The following is an 18,752-nucleotide window of genomic DNA, read 5'->3' on the forward strand; positions in this document are numbered from 1 at the left end:
AGAGCCTTTAGTTGAGGAAATAGTACCCAACGACCTATCTTTTGAGAATGATAGGAAATCTCTTCGTGAGCAAGTTGTCAATTTAGAGAAAGCTGACACTTTTCCTTCTTTAATCACTGAACCTTTGGTTTCTATTGTTCGAAAAGATTGCAACTGGAGAAGTGATTTTCGTATAGTAATCCCTAATCCAAATCAAAGAATATCTTCTTTTAGGATTGGATTTTCTTTTGTTTATACTTACCCCTTCACTTTGGGATTTATTCCTGCTATTGACCCAGTCATACTTGATTTCTGTCATTTTTTCAAAATTTGTTTGGGACAAATTGGTCCCCTTGTATGGAGAACAGTGGCTTGTTTGAGGTATTTATCTGTTAAAGCCGGTGTTGATTTTTCCTTTCCCCACCTTATTCATCTTTACCACCCCAAGTTATTTCGCAATGGAGTTTTTACTCTAACTACAAGAAGTAAAAGGGTCTTAGTAAGCCCTGAAGATGACAAGGACTGCGGGTGGTACACTCGTTATGTTGCGGTACGCACAGTTGATTTGGTAGGTAAAACAAATATCCCCTTCCCTGAGAAGTGGAACTTTGCACGTAAGTTTTTTTTACTTACCGTTCTTACCTCTTAAGAATTTCAACTTCTTTTCTAATTTCATCCTTTTTTGCTTTTCTATAGCAACCATGGGAGATGTGGAACCCCTTCCTAATTCCTGTGGTTGGGTAAATTTAATCATGAAAGCTGTGCCTATGGAGGCGAGAACGTGGAAATCCATTTCCAATTTACATGGTTGGAAAGTGAAAACTCACGGTATGCATCTCTTTATCATTTTTCGTATGACAAGTCCTTTATTTTTTCTAACTTTTTTTTAAATCCTTCTTTTTGTCAGGATTTGTTATTCGAGGAATGACAACCGAAGTGGCTACTGCCCTTCGAGCCTCTTCTGGTACTTCTCTTTCTGTGGAGAGAACTCAAACTAGGCTGTCAAAGAGGAAAGTTGTAGAAGAAGATTCTGAGGACGATGAAGACGAAGACACCTCTTTGATAGCTAGACCAAGAGCCAGGAGACGCATAGTTTCCGAGAATGAAGTTGAAGTTACCCCTATTTGTGCCTCTCTTACTGAACCTGTTCACATTCCCTCTGAAGATGAAACCACTCCGAGGGACACCAACGAATCTATTCATCGTCTCTTCGTTGGTGGTTTTGAAAGTGGAGAACTAGGTCCAGTTTTAGATGAAGTTCCTCTTTCTTCTTCTGTTCCCATTCCTTCTTCTTCTGCTTCCTTACCTACTTCTGCTCCCTTACCTGCTTCGAGTCCTATGACTCCTGTTATTTTCACTTCTTCTACCACTCTTCCTTCTATAGCTCCCCCTTCCTCTGTTCAATATGCAGAGGAGGGTTCTAGTAGTAGAAGCTTGGCTATGAGGAGCGTTACGCTTGAAGTTCCTGCTAACAACAACCTTTTAAGGAAGTCTGGTGGAGCAGATGACCGGCTTAGGCCTTTGATTGGAGATATTGAGAAGAAGAAGATGGACAATCATAGCTGCTTAACTTTGATGAATGACATTGTTCATTCTACTTTGAAGGTATTCTTCCTTCACTTACTAACAAGTTTTTTTAAAAAAAAATTATTATTTCTATGAATTGTCACTGCAGGCTAACCTCATTGGTACAGAATTGATGGGAAGAATTTCCCTTCTAGAAAATAAAGCCCGTGAGTCTGAAAAGTCTATCCACGAGGCTGAGTAAATAGCCAGGGGAGCACACTAGAAGCAGCAAATTGGAAAGAGTAGTTTGAGAATGCTCAGGGAACTATAGAAGAATTGCTAGAGAGTAGAAATCTCCTGGAGCAACAAAAGCGAGGTCTGACTTCTGAGCTAGCAGTTGCCAAGGCTTCTTCAAGCCAATTTGAGAAAGATAAAGAGCACCTTGAGTGTTCATTTTCAGAACAACTATCAAATTGTAGTGAAGAGATCAGAGAACTTAAGGTACTCTTGGCCAAGAAAGAAGAGTATGCAGGAGAGTTAGTGCAAAGCTTGACTCAAGCTCAAGCTGATTTAAAAATCTCTTCTGATAAGGTACGTACCTTAGAGAGTTCTCACGCCTCCCTTGAAGCATCCTTTGAATCCTCTTTAGCTGAAAATCAAGTGTTAAAGAATGATTTTGCTATGTGGGAAAGGGAGTATGAACTTCTTGAGGAGAATTTTAACATAGAGGTGAGTTGGGCTTTTCTAAACTCTCGTCGTGATGCTTTAATAGAGGCCAGTCAAGAAAACTTTGATTTAAACTCAGAGTTGGCCAAAGTTTTAGAGACCATTGAGAGAACCCAACAACCACTTGACTTTCCCTCTCCGTCAATTGAAGCTCCCGTGGCTGAAGAACCTTTAAATGAAGAAGCCGTTGCTATGGCAGTTGAAGTTGAAAATGTTGCAATTCCAGCTTCAGAGGGTGAAACTTCTATGACTCAGTCTGTGGAAGTTGAAGCTTCCGTGACTCTTGCTTCCCTCGTTGATCCTAACATTTCAAGCTCAGCTGAAACCGTTCCTGTTGCTGCTTCTTCAGAAGTTGCCACCGTGCCTGTGGCTGAAAGTGAAATTAATATTGCAACTTCTGATGTGCTAACCCCTTCAATTGGATGATGGTTTTATCCCTTAGTTTTTAAAGGATTTTTTGGTGAAAGTCCCCAGTTATCATAATGGGGCACTTGTATAAACTTTTATTGACTAAGTTTCTACTTAGTCTTTTTAATTATATTAAGAAGTTTTGTTAGTACTTCAATGTGTTCTATTCTTGCCTTTTCCTTACTTATTTAGGACTTATAGAATAGTTTAGCATTTTTATCCTTTGAAAATGCTTTATGATTCTTCTCATGACTTATTAACATGAGGTTTATAAAAGAGGGCCCTTTTATTTTATCGACACTTAATGAAGAAGACGTCTCAACTTCACAATGGTGTTATAATACGATGAAAGAAATAGGAATACACATGCTTTGTATGAAACAACTTTGACAAGTTTTTATTCATGAACTTTAACAAGTTTTTTGACTATTACATGTATTAAAATACATCTATAACTTCCTCGTAACTGTTTTTCTTGTAACAGATTTTTACATAATATAAAATAAACAAGGTTTTTCTTCATAACCTGTTTCAGTACATAGTCATGACCCTATCTTTATATGAAGAGTTTGAGAGGTGACTTCGTTTATGAGTTTGAGAGATGACTCTGTTGTTCTCATAGGAAAAACATTATGATGAATGTCTTGTGTTTGTTGAACACGATGATGAATGCTGAAGACTTCGTAACTTTTTCTCAACACTTGCCTCTTTGTGGCCGACTTTTGTTCGATATTCGTATCTGTTTTTCTACACATATCTATGTATAATATGTAGTCCCCCAAGTGTTTGAGCGGTGAAATATGAAGCCTCGAGCACTTGTTTATTTCTTTCAATTTGGTCCTTTTCCTGAAACAGAAAAATATACGGGACTCGGAGGTGCGATTATAGATGAAGACTGCCTAACTCGTGTGTATTTTCATCAGATTAATTGTAACCCTAGGCTGGGAATTTTAGAATACTCCATTTTACCTTGCAGGTCGTGACTCATCATTTGGCACGAGTTAGGGTTTTTGCCTAGCATCTAAAATCGTTAGTAAAACTTTAATAATTCAAAAGAAAAATTTTAACATGGCAATACCTGACAGTGGGTACTTTCTCAGAAGTAATATCTCTTTAAATGGACGGCATTCCAATGTGAGAGTAAAACTTTGCCGTCCATTGTCTCCAACTCGTATGCTCCTTTTCCCGCAATGTCACGAACTCTGTATGGTCCTTCCCACGTTGGACTTAGCTTTCCTGAATTAGCAGCCTTTGCATATTGGAATACCTTTTTAAGCACGAAGTCCCTAATTTTGAAAAATCTGAGGCGTGCTTTCCTATTGTAATATCATTCAATTACTTGCTTTTGTGCTGCCATTCTTATCAATGCAGTTTCTCTTCTTCCTTCAAGCAAATCAAGGTTGACCCGCATCTCTTCATCATTAGATTCCTCCGTTGCCCGAACGTACCGTGTGCTTGGTTCACCTATTTCAACTGGAATTAAGGCTTCCGCACCATAAACCATTGAAAATGGTGTTTCTCCAGTGCTTGTTTTTGTCGTTGTACGATAAGCCCATAATACTCCAGGTAATACCTCAGACCAATTACCTTTTGAATCCTGTAACCTCTTCTTCAAGTTGTTGATAATGACTTTGTTAATGGATTCCGCTTGTCCATTACCCACTGGATGGTATGGCGTAGACATTATCCTTTTAATCTGCCAACTTTGAAGAAATTCTGTGATTTGAGCTCCTATGAATTGTGGTCCATTGTCACACACAATCTCCTTTGGTGCTCCAAAACGGCATATTATATTTCGCCATATGAAGTCTTTAACTTCCTTCTCTCGTACCTGTTTAAATGCTCCTGCTTCTACCCATTTAATGAAATAATCTGTGAGTACAATTAGAAACTTTACCTGACCTTTTGCTTGTGGAAGTGGACTTACGATATCCATTCCCCATTTCATAAAGGGCCACGAGGCTATAACTGGGTGTAGTAACTCAGCTGGTCTGTGCATATTATTGCCGTATCTTTGACATTTATCACATTTGGACACAAAACTATTTGCCTCGTCTTCCATCTTAGGCCAATAATATCCTGCTCGAATCAATGTTCTTACCAGCGACCTTCCCCCTGCGTGATTTCCACAATGTCCTTCGTGCACTTCCCTCATCACATATTCTGTTTGAGAGGGTCCGAGACACTGTGCTAGTGGTCCACCGAACATCTTTCGATAAAGATTTCCTTGATACAAACAATATCGAGCGGTTTTTTTGCGAAGCGCGTGAGCCTTCCCTTTGTCAATAGGCACGGTTCCGTGCTGTAAAAAAGCAATAATTTCGTTTCTCTAATCCCATGTTAGATGATTAAAATTTACCTCATTCTTATCAGGTTCGAGAACAGAATGAAATAAATGTATGACTGAAGCATTTGCGTCGTTTGCTACGTCAGCTGCAGATGCGAGATTAGCTAAAGCATCTGCCACCACATTCTCATCTCTTGGGATCTGCATTACCTTCCAAGTTTGGAATTGCTTAATTAGTTCTCGTACCTTTTCGAGATATTCTTGCATTCGAGTTTCCCTGGCTGTATAAGTCCCCAGCATTTGATTGACCACGATTTGAGAATCACTCTTGATTATAATTTGTGTTATGCCGAGTTCTCTTGCCAATTCCAAACCTGCAATTACAGCTTCGTACTCTGCTTCATTGTTAGTTATAGAATGATATTTTATAGCTTGCCTAATAATTTCACCCGTAGGTGGTATGAGAACTTTTGATAAATGATCTAAATAGATACGGGCGCTGAATCCTTCAAATGTCCTCTCGTGCCTCTTCCTTTGCCTTTGCTCGTTTCTATTGCTGCCCATGACTCTTGACTAATTATAATTCTTTGACTATTTGACCAGTCCACGTGTCTCAACATATATAAATTCAATTTTTTCCAATACATACTGTATTGGGAAAAAACTGAGTCTGAATATTGAAGATGATGTGTCATGACACGTGGACTGGTCAAAAGGTCAAAACGCAATAAATAGCCAAGAGGCACGAGCGACAACAGATAAGGGGAAAAGAAAGCAACATAGGTGTGGACCGTTACTAAAGTAGGTACGAGTCTCGTACCTATTCGAGTCGTTTAAAGATCAAAGATCAGAAGAAGTTGAAGATACGAATCTGATGACGTAAAAGAGTTTAAATACAACATTAAATGTCAAATACGTTAGAGAATCTGAATTAAATAGAAATGATTGTGTAACGTTTCTTTTAAATATCATTTATTGCTCATAATTGCCTCATTAAGACAAAGACATTATATATTCTCCTAGAATCAACTATAAAGGGGTAAGACTCAACATATGTAAGGACACGAAATACGATTGAGATCTTACTGAAATACAAAACTATTTACTGCTTTACCATTATTCTCAAAAATATTTTATTTTCGTCTCCTGATTATCAGTAACCCGAATTTCTTTCTAGCTTTGACCAAAGACTCAGATTTTTGGTTAAACAAATTGGTTCTGTTACCGGGAATCTGATAATCTTTTCTTTTAAGCTACATCTTGTCCATTGTTATCACCATATCAAACAACAACACCAATAATAACAATGAAAACATTTTGGGAAACCCTGAAAATCAAATCCATCAAAATCAAGGAGATTTACATAACATTGAAGTGGTTCCCTCCCCTCAAAATTCACCACGTCAATCTCGTGAAGGCACTCCTGAATCTCGTGCTGATCAACAAGAACAATCTGAACACTTTGAAGGTGGTACAAATGAAGTTTTATAAAAGCTAATTGATGCACAAGTCGGCAAAGCTCTTCAGGCTCTAGTTAGTCGATTGCCTGCCGTACCACCCACACCAACTCCTAATAATAATACATTGGAGAATCCCCGTTCTGGTCTTGTTAATTCTGGAAATGGAGGAACCACCAGTGAACCACAGGAAGGGGAACCAGGTAATTCAAATAATTTCTATTTGCAAAATTTAGTACTAACCTTGCAGAAACAGATTAAGGAACAAAATGAACGTATTGAGCAAATCCCTGGAGTTCCGCCTGTAATAAAAGGAGTTGACATGGACAAATACTCACAACAACCTTGGAAGCCAAGTGCTGCTCCCCTTCCAATTCCGAAAAAGTTCAAAATGCCTGACATCCTGAAATATGATGGTACTACAGACCCACGTGACCACGTGACTGCATTTACAACATGCGTAAAAGGCAACGACTTGACCAAACAAGAAATTGAATCAGTACTGGTCAAGAAATTTGGAGAAACACTCACCAAGGGTGCATTAACCTGGTATTCTCTTTTATCTGAAAATTCTATAAATTCTTTTGCTGAGCTTGCAGATTCTTTTATTAAAGCACATTCGGGAGCACAAAAGGTTGAGAAAAGAATGGAAGATATTTTCAAAATCAAACAAGGAGATTCAGAGTTGCTCAGAGACTTTGTTGATAGATTCTAGCATGAAAGAATGACTCTACCCCGTGTGCCTGACAACTGGGCTGCAATAGCTTTTGCAAGTAATTTAAATGACAAAAGTTCTGAAGCCACGAGAAGACTCAAAGAAAGCCTTCGAGAATTCCCTGCAACCACGTGGAATGATGTTTACAACAGGTACAGTACGAAGTTGCGAATTGAAGAAGATACCGTACCTAAGTTTCATCATGAAGAATGGGGCGGTTCCAGAAGATCAGAAACCGAAAAAAGATCAGGTAAAAACAGGTACGATCCATATATGGGACCCGCAGGAAAAGACTCACGGTCAAAACAAGATAGCCAGCAATATGATCAAAAATCGAGGAACAGGGAATCTGGTTCTTCATCAAGATTCAGAAATGATCAGAACAGACAAGAGTCACGAGATGATGACAGAAGTTTAAAGGCAAGGTTCGGCGGATATAACTTTAATGTCACTACCTCCGAGCTCATGGCTGTTTTAAGAAGAATGGGAGATAAGGTACGATGGCCAAAAGAGATGCGGTCAAATCCAAATAGACGCAATCCAGATCATTGGTGCGAATTCCACAATGATCACGGGCACAAAACTTCAGAATGTAGATTCTTGCAGAGTGAAGTGGATCATCTATTGAAGCAAGGGTACCTCACTGAGTTATTTAGTGAAAAAGGTAAACAAGCCTATATGAAAAATAGGCAAGAGCCACCAAAGCCTCCTTCACCCAAGAGAACAGTGAATGTGATAAGTGGGGGAGAAGATATTCACGGCACAACCTACATAGCTTCCAACAAGGTTTCTAAAGTAACAATTACACATGGGAAACGGGTACGACAGGTTTTAGAAAATGAAAGTATTTCATTCGATGATGCAGATACCGAAGGAGTGATAACCCCACATAATGACGCACTGGTAATATCTTTACTTGTACATGATACTAATGTTAAACGAGTTTTGATTGATCCAGGGAGTTTCGTAAATATTATACTACTAAGGGTATTACGTGAAATGCAAGCTGAAGACAAAATGATACCCAAGGCGCATACCTTGTCAGGCTTCGACAATTTAAGTGTGGTAACAAAAGGAGAGGTAATTCTAACAACTTTTGCTGCAGGTGTTGTTAAAGAAACTAAATTTCAGGTAGTTGATATGGAAATGGCCTACAATATGATCATGGGAAGGCCTTGGATCCATGATATGGATGTTGTTCCGTCAACTCTACATCAAGTTATTAAATTTTCATCACCGTAGGGTATTTGTCAAATTCGAGGGGATCAGCAAACAGCGAGGAGTATCAATAATGTAACAGATACGAGCACCGTAAATAAAGAAAAATAGCAATTATAGGAAACAGTTGAAGGTGTCAGCAATCAAACCTCAACTGAGCGAGAGAAAACGGATTTAGACTCGAGACCTGATACAATTCAAGAACCTGAGGAGAATGAAAATATCAAAACAACCATCGAAGAACTCGAGGCTGTGATATTATTTGAGCAATGGCCTGAACAGAAAGTTTATGTTAGAGCTAATTTAAACTCAAACATGCGAGGTATGTTAATTGAATTTCTAAAATCTAACGTGGACTGTTTTGCTTGGTCCCATGCTGACATGACAGGGATACCACCGGATGTGATGACTCACAAATTAAACGAAGACCCATCCTTTACACCAATAAAGCAAAAGAAAAGAAAGCAAGGGGCTTTCAAAAACCAGGTGATTCAAGATGAGGTCCAAAAGCTATTAAAAATTGGGTCAATCCGCGAGGTAAAGTACCCTAATTGGTTAGCCAACACAGTTGTTGTACCTAAGAAAAATGGTAAGTGGCGAGTCTGTGTAGATTATACAGATCTTAATAAAGCTTGTCCAAAAGATTCTTTTCCTTTACCACATATAGATCAATTAATTGATGCAACTGCAGGACATGAACTTCTAAGTTTTTTTGATGCATATTCAGGGTACAACCAAATTAAAATGGACCCTAGTGATGAAGAAAAAACTTATTTCATTACAGACAGGGGGGCTTACTGTTATAAAGTAATGCCTTTTGGTCTCAAAAATGCTGGGGCAACCTATCAAAGGTTGGTTACCAAAATGTTCCAAGAATATTTAGGAAAAACAATGGAGGTATATATAGACGATATGCTCGTCAAAACCCAGCAGTCTCATGATCATATTTCTCATCTATCTGTTACATTTGAAATTTTGCGAAAATTTAATATGAAACTCAACCCAGAAAAATGTGCATTTGGAGTTGCATCAGGTAAGTTTTTGGGTTTTCTTGTTTCTAACCGTGGTATTGAGGTAAATCCTTCTCAGATCAAAGCAATAGAAGAAATCCCTGATATCCTTACTAATAAAAAGGAAGTTCAAAGATTAACGGGAAGAATTGCAGCTTTGGGGAGATTTATTTCCAAATCCTCAGAAAAGTGTTTTAAGTTTTTCTCTGCACTCAAAAAGCAAGATCATTTTGAATGGAATGAAGATTGTCAACAAGCCCTTAGAAATTTGAAAGCTTATTTGTCAAAACCACCGTTATTGGCAAAACCAAAGGTGGGAGAAAAGCTTCTCATCTATCTGGTTGTGTCTGAAGTTGCGGTAAGTGTTGTTTTAGTCCGGGAGGACCAAGGTAAATAATCTCCTATTTATTATGTAAGTAAGTCCTTATTAGATGCTGAGACACGATACCCACAGCTAGAAAAGTTAGCATTATCTTTGATCATGACATCTAGAAAATTAAGACCTTATTTTCAATGTCATCCCATTATTGTAGTTACTGCTTTTCCGCTTCAAAACATTTTGCATAAACATGAACTGTCAGGAAGATTAGCAAAATGGGCTATAGAACTAAGTAAATACAAAATCATTTATCAACCCAGGACCGCTATAAAATCTCAAGTACTAGCTGATTTCGTGGCTGATTTTAGTCAGGGGATGCATTTAGAAGCATAAAAAGAATTACAAGTTTTTAATGGTGTAAACCCGGGGACTTGGGTTTTATTCACTGATGGTTCATCTAATATAAAAGGAGCAGGTCTGGGGGATCTGACCATAATAAAGAGCGCAGATACAGAATTCGATAGGCATTAAATACCGGATACGTTAGAGAATTTGTATTGATTACAATGATTGTGTAACGTAGCATTTAATGTCTTTAATTATTCATAATATCCTCATTATGATTTGAAGGAAACACATACCTTCAAGACACCTATAAAAGGGAGGTATCTAGTCACTTGTAAGGACAGACACAATTGAAATATACTCTGATTCACTTATTTTTCTCCTGATTACATTCTGGTTACTCCAAATTATTCTCTTCTACATATTCTTTTAATTATCAGTAACCTGCGTTCTTCTAAAGTCTAGCTTTGACTAAAATTCTATTTTTTGATTAAACAAATTGTTTCCGTTGTCGGGAATCTGATAATCTATTTTCTTTTCACTTGACCTTCCTTGTTACATCAATCATGTCGAATAACAATGACAACACCCCAGGAAACCAAGAGAACCAACAAAGTCAGGGGGCCCACAGAACATTAACATTTAGGTTCCTACTCCGCAGGACTCTCTACGACAATCTCGTGAGGGTACTCCCGATGGATCTCAAATAAACGAGTATGCTCAATTTGAAAATGTTGAAGCTGTTGATGAAGCTCTGTAGAAGTTAATTACTGCTCAGGTCAACAAATCTGTTGAAGAGCTTGTTAACCAGTTACCTATTGCAACACCCACACCTTCTCCAAGTAATAACACTATAGAAAACCCTCGTTTCGGGCTTGTTAACTCAAGCAGTGGTGGAACTCCCAGTAAATCGCAGGAGAGAGAACCAGGTAATGTAATTAATTCTGATTTAAAAAATTTAGTACTAACCTTGCAGAAACAGCCCAAGGAGCAAAGTGAACGCATAGAGCAGATACCCGGGGTGCCGCCCATAGTCAAAGGGGTAGACATGAACAGATATTCGCAACAACCCTGGAAGTCGAGTGTTGCCCCACTCCCAATTCCAAAAAAGTTCAAAATGTCTGATATTCCAAAGTATGATGGAACGACAGACCCACGGGACCACGTGACTGCATTCACAATGGGCGTAAAAGGCAATGATTTGACTAAGCAGGAGATCGAGTCGATATTAGTCAATAAATTTGATGAAACACTCACCAAAGGAGCACTAACGTGGTATTCCCTTTTACCTAAAAATTCTATAAATTTTTTTGTTGAGCTTGCAGATTCTTTCATCAAAGCGCACTCGGGAGCCCAAAAATTGGAAAAACGAATGGAGGATATTTTCAAAATTAAGCAAGGAGATTCAGAATTGCTTAGAGAATTCGTGGACAGATTTCAACGCGAAAGAATGACATTGCCGCATGTACCTGATAACTGTGCAGCTATAGCTTTCACAAGCAATTTGAATGAAAAAAGCTCGGAAGCTACGAGGAGACTAAAGGAAAGCCTTCGAGAATTCCCAGCTACAACATGGAACGATGTTTATAGCAGGTATAGCACGAAGTTGAGGATTGAGGAAGATATTGTTCCCCGATCTCAAAAAGAAGAAAGTATAAGTTCAAGACGTGCAGAGAACGAAAAAAGATCCGGTAAAATAGGTACGAGCCTTATATGGGACCTGCGGGGAAAGACTCACGGTCAAAATAGGATAATCAAAGGCACGATCACAAATCAAGAAATAGAGAATCAGGTTCTTCATCAAGATTTAGGAACGAGCGAAACAACTATGAGTCACGGGATGCTGACAGAAATTTAAAAGCGAGGTTCGGAGGTTACAACTTCAACGTCAGCACCTCCGAGATCGTAGCTGTTTTGAAAAGCATGGGAGATAAGGTTCGATGGCCAAAGGAAATGAGATCGAACCCAAACAGGCGCAACCATGACCATTGGTGTGAGTTCCATAATGATCACGGGCATAAAACAACAGATTGTAGATTTTTACAAAGTGAAGTTGATCATTTATTAAAACAAAGATATCTTACAGAGTTGTTCAGCGAGAAAGGCAAGCAAGCTTACATGAAGAACATGCAGGAGCCTCCAAGGCCACCTTCTCCCAAAAGAACTGTTAACGTTATAAGTGGGGGTGAAGACATTAATGGTGTGTCATATACTGCAGCTAACAAAACTTCCAAAATAACTATTACCCAAGGTAAATGGGTGCGGCATGTTCTAGAAGAAGGCAATATTACATTCAATGATGCAGATACAGATGGCGTATTAATCCCTCATAACGATGCACTTGTAATATCTTTAATTGTGCATGATACTAATGTGAAACGAGTTTTGATTGATCCAGGTAGTTCCGTGAACATTATTTTGCTAAGAGTGCTACGTGAGATGCAAGCTTAAGATGGAGTAATACCAAAGGCGCATACTTTATCTGGATTCGATAATTCCAGTGTCCTCACAAAAGGAGAAGTAACACTCACCACTTTTGCTGAAGGGGTCGTCAAAGATACAAAGTTCCAGGTAGTAGACATGAAGATGGCTTACAACATGATTCTGGGAGACCATGGATCCATGAAATGGATGTTGTTCCTTCAACCTTGCATCAAGTTATCAAATTCCCATCCCCATGGGGAATTTGTCAAATTTGCAGAGATCAACATATATCCAGGGCTATTAAATCCATTGTAGATACAAGCACGAGAAGTGAAGGCAAATAGCAATCACAGAAGGCAGTTGAGGACATCACAACACAGACCTCAACTAAACAAGTGCAAACAGATGTAGACTCAAGGCCTGATACCATTCAAGAACCATAAGAGAATGAAGATATCAAAACAACGATAGAGGAATTAGAACCTGTCGTGTTGTTTGCTCAGTGGCCTGATAAAAAAGTCTATGTCGGGGCTAATCTTGACCAAGGAATGAAAGGTAAGTTAATCGAATTTTTGAAAACTAACATGGACTGCTTCGCTTGGTCTTACTCCAACATGACAGGAATACCACCGGAGGTGATGACTCATAAACTAAATGAAGATCCGCCATATCCTCCTGTGAAGTAAAAGAAAAGAAAGTAGGGAACTTTCAAGAATCAGGTGATTCAAGAAGAAGTCCAAAAATTGCTAAAAATTGGTTCCATTCGAGAGGTAAAGTATCCTAACTGGTTAGCTAATACTGTTGTGGTTCCAAAGAAAAATGGTAAGTGGAGGGTTTGTGTAGATTATACAGATCTTAACAAGCATGCCCTAAAGATTTTTTTTCACTTCCACACATAGATCAATTGATTGATGCAACTGCAGGTCATGAATTGTTAAATTTTTTAGATGCATATTCAGGATATAATCAGATTAAAATGGATCTGGCAAATGAAGAAAAAACTTCATTATAACAGATAGGGGGACTTATTGTTATAAAGTAATGCCCTTTGGTCTAAAGAATGCAGGTGCAACATACCAGCGGTTAGTTACCAAAATGTTTCAGGAATATTTAGGAAAGACAATGGAGGTATATATAGATGATATGCTTGTTAAAACTCAGCACTCAAAAATCACATATCACACTTGTCTGACACATTTTCAATTCTGCGTAAATATAATATGAAGTTAAATCCCGAAAAATGTGTATTTGCCGTTGCATCAGGCAAGTTTTTGGGTTTTCTTGTTTCTAACCGTGGAATTGAAGTAAATCCTGCACAGATTAAAGCCATTGAAGAAATCTCTGACATACTTTCAAACAAGAAAGAAGTTCAAAGATTAACAAGGAGAATTGCGGCCTTGGGAAGATTCATCTCTAAATCATCAGAGAAGTGTTTTAAATTCTTCTCAGCTCTTAAAAAGCAGGATCATTTTGAATGGAATGAGGAATGTCAACAAGCACTTAGGAATTTGAAAACATACTTATCAAATCCGCCTCTGTTGGCAAAACCAAAGGCTGGGGAAAAGCTACTCTTATACCTTGCTATTTCGGAGGTGGCAGTAAGTGCTGTTCTGGTCCGAGAAGAGCAAGGTAAACAATCACCTATCTATTACGTAAGTAAATCTTTGTTAGATGCATAAACAAGGTATCCTCAGTTAGAAAACTTGCACTTGCATTAATCATGGCATCTAGGAAGTTAAGACCTTACTTTCAATGTCATCCTATCGTTGTGGTAACTACCTACCCTTTACGTAACATACTACATAAGCATGAGTTATCAGGTAGGTTAGCTAAGTGGCAATAGGGTTAAGTGAATACGAAATTGCATACCAACTTAGAACTGCTATAAAATCGCAAGTATTAGCTGATTTCGTGGCTGATTTTAGTCAGGGAATATAGTTAGAAGCAGAAAAAGAATTACAGGTGTTCAATGGAGCCAACTCAGGAACTTGGACTTTATTCACTGATGGCTCATCTAATGTGAGAGGAGGAGGTTTGGGGATAGTATTGGTACCACCTACGGGTGAAACCATTCGGCAAGCTATTAAATGTCATTCTATAACTAACAATGAGGCAGAATATGAGGCTATGATTGCAGGTTAGAACTGACACAGGAACTTAGCATAAATCAGATTATAATCAAAAGTGATTCACAACTCGTAGTTAATCAAACATTGGGGACTTATACAGCCAGAGAAGCAAGGATGCAACAGTATTTAGAAAAGGTACGAGAATTGGTAAAACAATTTCAAGATTAGACAAATACCCAGGGACAAAATTTTGAAGCAGACGCCCTAGCTAATCTCGCATCTGCGGCTGACCTGGCAAACGATGCAAATGCCTCAGTGATACATTTATTTCATTCAGTTCTTGATCCTGATGCGAATGAGGTAAATTTTAATAACTTAACCTTTGGAGGAACGAAATTGTTGCTTTTTTGCAGTATGGAACCGTCCCTGATGACAAGAAAAAGGCATATGCGCTTCGAAGGCAGGCCGCTCGATACTGCTTAAAACAAGGCAATCTATATCATAAAATGTTTGGTAGACCCTTAGAAAGATGCCTTGGACCTTCGCAAACAGAGTATGTAATGAGATAAATACACGAGGGTCATTGCGGGAATCACGCGAGTGGAAGATCACTAGTAATAACCTTTATTAGGGCAGGTTATTACTGGCCTAAAATGGAAGAGGAGGCAGAAATTTTCGTAGCCAAATGTGATAAATGCCAGAGGTATGGTAACAATATGCATAGACCTGCAGAATTATTACATCCAGTCATTTCGCCGTGGCCATTTATGAAATGAGGAATGGATATCGTAGGACCATTACCGCAAGCAAAAGGACAGGTAAAATTTTTGCTTGTTCTCACTGATTATTTTACTAAATGGGTAGAGGCAGGTACATTCAAACAGGTGCGAGAAAAGAAAGTCAGAGACTTTATTTGGCGGAATATCATATGTCGATTCGGCGTACCAAAGGAGATCGTATGTGATAATGGTCCTCAGTTTATTGGAGCTCAGATCACGAAATTTTTTCAAAGTTGGCAAATTAAAAGGACTATGTCAACACCCTACCATCCGGTGGGTAATGGGCAGGCAGAATCAACGAACAAAGTCATTATCAACAACTTAAAGAAACGGCTAGAGGAATCAAAAGGAAACTGGCCTGAAGTATTACCTGGAGTTTTATGGGCTTATAACACAACTGCAAAAACAAGTACAGGTGAAACACCATTTTCATTGGTTTATGGAGCTGAGGCTTTAATTCCAGTTGAGATAGGGGAACCAAGTACATGGTTCACACAGGCGACACAAGAGTCTAATGACGAGGAGATGCGGGTCAATCTAGATTTACTCGAGGGGCGGAGAGAAGCTGCTTTAATAAGAATGTCAGCACAGAAGCAACTCATAGAACGATACTACAATAGAAAAGCACGTCTCAGGTTCTTCAAAATTGGGGACTTCGTGCTTAAAAAGGTTTTTCAGTCTACAAAGGTAGCTAACACAGGGAAATTAAGTCCAACATGGGAAGGACCCTACAGAGTGCGTGATGTTGTAGGTAAAGGAGCATATGAACTGGAGACAATGGATGGCAAGATACTACCTTCGCATTGGAATTGCTTTTCATTTAAAGAGATACTATTTCTAAAGAAAATCCACGGTCAGGTATAACCATTTTAAATATCATTTTTGAATTGTTAAGATTTTACTAATGATTTTAGATGATAGGCAAAACGCTAACTCATACTAAATGATGAGTCACGACCTGCAAGGCACATGGAGTAACCTAAAATTCCTGGCCTAGGGTTACAATTATTCTGATAGAAATAAAAATGGGTTATGCAGTCTTCATCTATAATCGTCCCTCTGAGTCTCGTATGTTTTTCCTTTTTCAGGGAAAGGACCAAATGTGAGAAACTATCAAGTGCTCGAGGCTTCATACTTCAACACTCAAACACTTAGGGGACTACATAATATACACGAACATATGTATAAAGAAAGCAAAGAAGATTAAGGAAAAATCAAGCCTGAAAGAGTCAAGTCAAGTGCACAGTAAAAGTCATAAAGCCACGAGCTAAAGCCAGTCAAGTGTAGAGTAAAAGTCATAAAGCCACGAGCTAAGACCAAAGAAAAACCTCACTAGGGATAAAGGCTTTGTACTAAAACGGGTTATAAGGAAAAAACCCGTGTCTATTATTTATTGTTTTTTAAATCTGTTACAAGAAAAATAGTTACAAAAAAGTTATGGATGTAATTCAAATACATGTAAAGTTTTATTCGGAACTAGACAAGGTTCAAAAATAAAAACTTGTCCAAGTTATTTCAGAAAAACATGTGTATTCCTGTTTCTTTTATCGTATGATAATACCATTATGAAGTTGAGACGTCTTCTTCATTAAGTATTGGAATATAAAAGGGCCCTCTTTTATAAAACTCATGTTTAAATTAATCATGAGGTTAATAGAAGCATTTTTCAGAAAACAAAAATGCAAATTATTATGTAAGTCCTTAAAAATAAAGGCGAGAATAAAGCAAGCAGAAGTTTAAGATAAAAAACTTCTTAATATGTACCAAAAAAACATCTAAGACTAAGTTCCAACTTAGTCATCAAACTACGAAATTGTTTAGATTACCCCATTAAAAGACTTGGGGACTAATGTTCCTAAAATCAACCCTCAAATGAAGTTAAGGGTTTGATTACTATCTTCCAAAGTCAAAGCAAAAATAAAATCATTTGAATGATTAAAACTGGTCACTAAGAAGTTTGTGGTATTGAGGGAGGAACATCGATAGCAGCAGGCTCAATTTGGGCAGGTGCATCAGCAGGCGCGACTTCAACTTGACTTGCAGCAACGGGCTCGATCGGGTTTGAAATAGTCATGACACCCGTATCAGCTTCAACATTCATAAAAGCTTCAGCCACGGGAACTTCATCCACAAGAGAAGGGAAGTCCTCAGTCTGTTGAGCCTTTTCAATAGTTTTGTTGATTTTAGCTAACTCTAACTCCAGGTTGAAGTTTTCTTGGCTAGCTTCAAGTAGGGTATCACGACGGGAATTCAAAAAAGCACAACTTGCTTCAACGACAGATTTTTTCTTCAAGGATCTCATAATCCTTTTCCCAAGCAGTGATCTCATTTTTTAGCTCTTCATTTTCAGCCAAGGCAGAGCTGTGGGAAGCTTGAAGAGAGGCGTGGGAGCATTCTAAAGCACGCACCTTATCATCAGATATTCTGAGGTCTTCTTGTGCTTGAGTCAAATTCTGCACAAGCTCCCCAGAGTAAACTTCCTTTTGATTTAAAAGAGCCTTTAACTCTCTGATCTCTTCACTAGTTTTAGACAGCTGCTCTGAAAAGGAGGACTCGAGACGCTCTTTGTCTTTCTCTGCTTGGTGTGAAGAAGCTTTTGTAACCGCCAATTCTGAGGTTAAGGTCCGTACTCGCTGCTCTAAGGTATTCTTGCTCTCTTGCAAGCTCTCTATGTTAAGCCGCGCACTCTCAAATTGCCCCTTCCAATTGGTTGCTTCCAATTGAGAGTCACGTGCTGTCTTCTCCAAAGGAGCAATTCTTTTCATCAACTCTGTGCCGATAGATTAGCCTAAAAAGAAAAGAGAAGAAATAAGAATCTCAAAGATGAAAAATTTTGCAAAGTGGGAGAGAAGGAAAATACCTTCAGAGTGGAATGCACGATGTCATTCATTAAAGTCGGAGAACTATGGCTTTCCAGCTTTGCTTTTTCAATTGGTCCAATAAGCGGCTCTAGCCATATATCCGCCTGACCTGATTTTCTCAAAAGGCTATTCTCAGCAGGAATTTCAATAGTTACACACCTCATAGCGGCACTCTTACTTCTTTTCATCAACTCTAAGGTATTCTTGTTCTCTTGCAAGCTCTCTATGTCAAGCTGAGCACTCTCAAATTGCCCCTTCCAATTGGTTGCTTCCAATTGAGAGTCACGTGTTGTCTTCTCCAAAGGAGCAGATCTTTTCATCAACTCTGTGCTTATAGATTAGCCTAAAAAAGAAAAGAGAAGAAATAAGAATCTCAAAGATGAAAATTTTTGCAAAGTGGGAGAGAAGGAAAATACCTTCAGAGTGGCATGCACGATGTCATTCATTAAAGTCGGGGAACTATGGCTTTCCAGCTTTGCTTTTTCAATTGGTCCAATAAGAGGCTCTAGCCATATATCCGCCTGACCTAATTTTCTCAAAAGGCTATTCTCAGCAGGAATTTCAATAGTTACCCACCTCATAGCGGCACTCTTACTTGAAGAGCCCGTTTCAGTATGATGAACTATGGGGGGGGGGGGGTAAAATTAGT

At 38.6% G+C, this 18,752-nt stretch overlaps 1 protein-coding gene across 1 annotated transcript; it reads right to left on the reverse strand.

The window, feature by feature from the left end:
- Nucleotides 1-17,190: 17,190 nt before the first annotated feature.
- LOC138888070 (uncharacterized) lies at nucleotides 17,191-18,007 on the reverse strand. Its single transcript, XM_070169872.1, has 2 exons — nucleotides 17,521-18,007; nucleotides 17,191-17,465 (listed from the first exon to the last, which is right to left on the reverse strand). Exons 1-2 carry the CDS (start codon nucleotides 18,005-18,007, stop codon nucleotides 17,191-17,193), a joined length of 762 nt encoding a protein of 253 aa, XP_070025973.1.
- Nucleotides 18,008-18,752: the final 745 nt, after the last annotated feature.

This window comes from Nicotiana sylvestris, chromosome 3, assembly GCF_000393655.2.
Source record: "Nicotiana sylvestris chromosome 3, ASM39365v2, whole genome shotgun sequence".
Classification (NCBI taxonomy): Eukaryota; Viridiplantae; Streptophyta; class Magnoliopsida; order Solanales; family Solanaceae; genus Nicotiana; species Nicotiana sylvestris.